At 47.4% G+C, this 6322-nt stretch overlaps 1 protein-coding gene across 1 annotated transcript; it reads right to left on the reverse strand.

The window, feature by feature from the left end:
• Positions 1–91: 91 nt before the first annotated feature.
• Positions 92–6130, reverse strand: LOC102270863 (pregnancy-associated glycoprotein 1; the record flags this gene model as incomplete). Its single annotated transcript, XM_070366865.1, is given in 7 exon segments — positions 92–233; positions 2180–2296; positions 3223–3416; positions 4613–4731; positions 4830–4947; positions 5932–6081; positions 6084–6130. Coding segments are annotated over 7 exon segments (887 nt in total), but the record flags the coding sequence as incomplete, so codon positions are not given.
• Between the last annotated feature and the right edge of the window lie 192 nt (positions 6131–6322).

Below are 6322 nucleotides of genomic sequence, written 5' to 3' on the forward strand. Positions count from 1 at the left end.
AGTGCTGTTAGAGAGAGAGGGAGAGAGGTTGGCCCTGGAGATGCTTCTGGTGTGTGGAGACTGGGAGTGACCCTGGGGCATAATGCTTCACCTCGGAACCTCGTGGTATGGCACCGATGAGCCTATGGATGTTATTGACCAGTCTTCTTGGACCTACGATATCTGATGTCCCGGTGTCCACAAGGGCCTTGCAGCCATCAGAACAAGCAATAATCTTTCTTTCAATGGAGATGCTGAGAGACAATGGAAGAAAGCAGGCATCAAGGTCACTCTGAGTCTCCCCAGAGTTGTCCCCTTCCCAACTGTCTCCTAAACAGCCCTTCATCTCTTGCCCTCTTTTCCTTTATTCTCGACACAGCACCTTTCTTGACTTCCTCGGATGCAGTACTTGAATATACCAGGATCTTTGTACCTTGACACAAGCTGGTCTTCCTTCCTAGAAGACACCAATCCCCTTTGACTAGCAAATTTCTTCTCATCTTCCAGATTCCACCTTAATTGTATGGTTTTCGAGAATTCTTTGCCCCAGTGTTTATCAGTCTCCTATCTTGGTCACTCTCTGTAGACCCTCATGTCTGCTTCTGCTGCTGCTGCTAACTCACTTCAGTCATGTCCAACTCTGTGGGACTTCATATAGGGCAGCCCACCAGGATTTTCCAGGCAAGAGTACTGGAGTGGGTTGCCATTGCCTTCTCCTTCTCATGTCTAGCATGTACCAAAGTCACAATTCACTATGTGGGCGAGTCACCACATGTACATCTGCATTCTTAGATGTGAGGGTGAGTTTTATTCTCATTGTCTCCCTAAAGTGCCTGAGACACAGTGGACACCCAATGCTTGTCTTTTCAATGAGTGAATGAAGACTGAGAAAATAATAAGAAACCTCCAGAGAGCTGTATCTGATGGGGAACAAACAACAGGTCACAGCAGAGTGAAGATGGAGATTCACAGGGGCAGCAGATTCTCATAGTAGGGGGAGAAAGGGGCTCCTCTGGGATAGTGTGTCTCCCAGCATTGCTCCTACAACCAGCTCAGACCCTGAGACCCTGGCCAGGAAATACATGACTAGCCCACAGAAACTCCAAAGGACAGGTCAGCTTTTGTCTGAGGGTATCACACAGAATCCTATCAATTATGCCTCTTGTTCTCAGGTCACTCCTGGATCCCACCTTCCTGATTCCCTGATTCTCTGTTATAGACCCTGTCCCACTGTGTGCCCAAGAACATGGCGTGTCCTTTTTATTAGTTGCTTTCACATCTTAAGAATGCAGCCAACCACTCTCCACTCCTGGGTAGCTGCTCCCTAATAAGACCAGTTCTCCCCATTTTCTCAGGACTGTCCCTGTTTTTAAAATGACATTCATCTGTGCTGAGAACTTCCTATGTCCTAGGTAGCCCTGGACAGTCTGTCATCTTATCATAACTCTGTTCAGGCTGGTGAAATTCTCCATGATCCTCTGTTCACCACATTGTAGAGTCCTCTAACCATGGACCCCACCTCAAAGGGCAATGGGTGCAGCCCTACGCCAGCTGCACAGACCTCTCTGGACCCTTTTACAACCCTTGTCAGAGCCTTGCTCAGAAGGCCTGAGGATTATGAACCCATGGATTGTTTGTGTATCTAAGTGCTTGTGTGTTTGTTTGTATGTGTGTTTCCATGTGTCTCTGTGTGTGCTTCTGTGTGTCTGACTAGCTATGCATGTTTTTATGTGTCTCTGTGTAGGTTTAAAGGAGAAGGCAATGGCACCCCACTCCAGTACTCTTGCCTGGAAAATCCCATGGATGGGGGAGCCTGGTGGGCTGCAGTCCATTTGGTTGCGAAGAGTCAGACATGACTGAGCGACTTCACTTGCACTTTTCACTTTCATGCATTGGAGAAAGAAATGGCAACCCCCTCCAGTGTTCTTGCCTGGAGAATCCCAGGGAAGGGGGAGCCTGGTGGGCTGCCATCTATGGGGTCGCACAGAGTCAGACACGACAAAGTGACTTAGCAGCAGTAGCAGCAGTGTAGGTTTATATATGTCTGCTTGTGTGTTTCCATGTGTCTGTCTGTGTTGTTGAAGGTGGTGTATATGTCTGTGTGACTGTGTGTCTGAGAATGCATTTGTGTGTGTCTGCCTGTGTCCATGTACAGTAGTGGGAGCATCACTTGGGCTGACCCTCAGAGGGAGAGGCTTACCGGTCCATGTGTACACTCCAGTCGCCTGCTTGGATCAAGGGTACCCAGTTGAGCTCTCCCTCATAATAGCGGTGGTCCACCCCACCAAACATCACCACACTGCCCTCCCGCTCATCTCTGTAGAGAGAAGAGAGGGGGCAATCCTTGGAGGATAGTAACAGCAGCACTGTCTGAGAGCTGTGCTTGTCCACCCATCAAGGCCCTAATAAGGTCCCCATGTACAGATGCAGAAATAGCATCTGGGAGAGATTGAGATCCAGACTGAGATCTGTTACTGGCTAGTGAGTGGCACAGAGGAGGTTAGAAGCTGAATCACTTGGCTGGGCACCACCCACTATGTCTTCTGAAGACGCCCTGGACCTCCAGTGACTTGAGTGCTCAGACACCCTCAGAGGACACGATGCTGAAGTGTTTTGGTTTCCCCTTGTCCACCTTGTCATTTTTTCAGGAAAATCAAGGCCTAAGGGGAGTTCAAAGGGTGTGAGTTCAGGTTACCCAGAGTTGGCTTCACTCGCCTGTGACCTCTACTGTCCAAAGGGCCACACACTGAGAAGGGACCCCGCCTCTGCTCTCCCTGTCTTGAAACGCCTAATATTTCTTGAACAAGGGGTCCCACACTTTTGTGTCCCACACTTTCATTTCTCACTGGCTCCTACAAATTGGGTAGCTGGTCCTGGGCTCCCAGTGAAATGCTAATGAGGAAGGAAAGATATCCACCATCCTTCTCATTTCTTCTTTATCAAATTCATAAGCAAATCCTAATGCCTTTTCCTTCAACTTGTTTTCTGTTGCCTTCCATTAGTCGTCCTCCTCACTCACCCCACTAGACCGTGTTACTGATCTTGAGCCCAGGAGAAGGGTTGGGTTCCAATAAAATTTTATTTATAAAAGCCAGGGGTGAAGCCAGTTGGGCCCTTGGGCCATAGTTATCTTGGGTTAGATTATCTCTCACAATAGTTCTTTATCAAGTGTTCTATAATTTTCGTGCAACTGAAAGCACCTTCAGCTAATTTGGAGAAAGGGATTGTCCATCTCAGACTTACTTGCTCAAGTAGAAGGCAAAAACAGGCTCAGAAATGGCACCTTGATTCTTCAGCTTGTCAAAGATGGGGATGGCTCCAGAGAAGGATAGGTTGGGGTAGTTCAAGCCCAAGACACCATCATAAATTCTGCCCTCAAACCCGTATTCCTCAACGCTTAGACCAAATGGCTGGTCAGTACTTACAAGGTTCCCAATCTGTGGGAGAGAAGAGTGTTCCCACTTACAGATACCTGAAGTGGGGCTCAGACTGGGCTGGGGTGCATTGCCATTAGATCATCAGAGAAAAATTGAGGCTGGGCTCTGTCTTCGGTGGCCCACAGATGGTTAGATGAAGCTGGGAGGGGAATTTGGGTTCGATTTGAGATAGGCTGTGCATTTTGTAACATTTGCCCCTCTGAAAAACACCACTGAGTGAATCAAATTGGCCTCATGGCTTCTGTACAGGTGGGGCAACCAAGAGTCAGGCCAGGTCCCATTGGCGCCATCTTATGGGCAAAACCATCAAGAGTAAGATAGCTTTCTCTTTGTCATCACTGTGACCTATGACAGGAATGGACTGCATTCTCTGTAATGTACTGTGGATTCTGCATCTGTCCAGGAAGACAGAAGCCAAAAACACAATCTTGCTTGCAAGGTTCTATGAAACTACTGCCTGGGGAATTCACTTTTGGGGACACGTGCATATTTCTGTGAGTGTGTATGAGAGAGAAAGAGAGAGAGGGGAACTACTCAAGTATTTTGGGGGAGGCAGGCCATAGGTTAATTAGACTCTCAAGGGTCCTCTAGAGTGAGAACTCATTTATCAGACCCCTTGACTTCTCAGGCCCCCAGTTTCCCACTCTGGATACCTGAAGTCCTTGACTGCCCCCAGGGTCCCCAGATCAGTTTTGTCCTGTCCCCAAACACCCCACAGCAACTTCAGTCCTGAAAAGCCAGCCTAACTCCACCTTTTATCACATGTGTGCCCTCAGCAAGGTCCTTGCTGTCTGCACCTCAGTTTTCTCATATGTCTCATGAGCTAATCAGACCACCTGCTGTGTGGGATTGTTGCAGGATTAAACCAGTTATCACCTGAAAATGCCTGGAACAGTCTGTGAATATAAAAGTGGGTGCTTTTTTCCCTTCTTCTAGCTCCCAGCAAAATGAACCTTGAACTACTCATGGGCAGAGGAGCTGCATGTCCACACCTCAAGCCACTCTCTGGGTTAGCTGATTTGTTTGCTCATGTGTTACCATGGGCACTGCCTCCCCAGAGACATGATCCTGTGGATAAGATGGCCAATATCTATGGGAGTTAGTATAGGAGGGGTCCTGACAGATGGTGCTGCATCTGTTTTCAAGCAGTGGTCACTCCATAGCCAGTCCTGACTCGGCATTTGTTACACTGTTACCCGAACTGTGTCATGAACAACAACTCCTTTCATTCTCCCAGATCCATAGGTGATCCTGAAGGTCTTATTGGTAAGCCGGAAGGTGGAAGACTGAAGATGTCTGAACCTAACGTGTGTAGCTGCAGACACAAGAGATGAGTGTCATCAGGTGTCAAGGGTGGAAACATGGTGGCAGGGCAAGTAAAGGATGGTCTGGGTATAGTGTATCTGTACTCACAACAGGCTGGACTAGTGCAAAAGTCGGAGGGCACCCACAAGTCAGATGAGGCTGTGTCAAAGACAACCTGGAATTCCTGAGGGGGTGTTCCAATGGTGATGTTACCCATGTAGACCAACTACAGGGAGAAGGAGGGAGTGGGTTAGTGCAGAACTGGCTACCCTCTATTCCCACACTGATGCCTCCCTCTGGGTGTCACATATCTCTTGAGATCACTTTCTAACCATCGTGAAGCTCACAGGCTTTGGTCACAGACATATCTGCATTTGATATATTTTTCCTGTGCTACATTGTATGCAGGATATTGACTCAATGACCAGACGTTGAAGTGGTACCTCCTGCATGGGAAGCCCAGAGGCATAACCACTGTGCCTCCAGGACTGCTGGACACCCAGGGAATCCTGGTGCCTTCATTTGAGAAGCTCTGTAGTCTCTTCAAACCCAGCCTTAGCACCCACTTCTCCAGGAGATCCTTCTTGATCAACCCCAGCCACTCCCTCTAAACTCAGACCACATCCAATCAACAGCACACAGTTGACACTTTCATTTGACATGTGTATTTACTCTTTGCCTACCTCTCAGGCTGGCATGGGCATTTTTGAAGACATCTTTAAGACAAAATAAGCCCTTTTTCTAAACTAAAAACAGGAACCACAGCGATTCTTATGGCCATACTCAGAATACAGATTCAGTAACTTTTTACTACCATCATTCTTGCATCTGTGGAAACTGAATTCCTCTACCTGGGGATTCACAATTGCTTTGCAGTTGGTTCTACCTTTTGATCAGTGATGGTTCACTCTTCATTTATAACTGAGTGGCTCATTTATTTCAGAAGGAACAATCACCCTCAAACTAATGACACGTCTTTGACACAGAAATGGATGTTTACCTGCCACCTGGTAATTGCCAGGCCCAGTCACAAAGACCAACAGTTGAGGATGAGAGTGCCTTGTCCTCTGGGTGGGGTCCCTCTTTCCAGCGTTTCTGCCTTCTACAGGAACCCAACCCCAACATCCCACCTGGGACCTCCAGATGAGCCCCAGTGCTAGGCTAGAGCACCAGAGGGCGCTGTGGAGTACCATCCTCCCAAAATACTCACATCCTTGATGTTTCTCAGCGGGTGAGTAGTTAGATTTGAGCCACGAAAAGAAATCTGGGACAGACTGTAAGCGTGCTCCTTCAGGAAATTGTTCAGCATGTTTTTTCCACTGACGACATTTCTCATGGTCTTCAGTCTCCTTAGAGGTATTCTTTCACCAAGCATTCGACAAAGAAAACAAAGAAGATGCTACAATTAGCTGTCAGTGTTAAGGTATAACTGTTATTGTTATGGCCTTGTGTATTTTCTAACCATTTTTATGAGGCACATTATTATCAGAATTTTATGCATATACCATGGCAAAGACATAGATTTCAATACAGGTTCTGTTCTGCAATCTTGCGTAAGACATATGACCATGAGTGTCTCAGTCTTTCCTTCAGTATAATGG

Source organism: Bos mutus, unplaced genomic scaffold (genome assembly GCF_027580195.1).
Source record: "Bos mutus isolate GX-2022 unplaced genomic scaffold, NWIPB_WYAK_1.1 CTG2210, whole genome shotgun sequence".
NCBI classification, from domain to species: Eukaryota; Metazoa; Chordata; class Mammalia; order Artiodactyla; family Bovidae; genus Bos; species Bos mutus.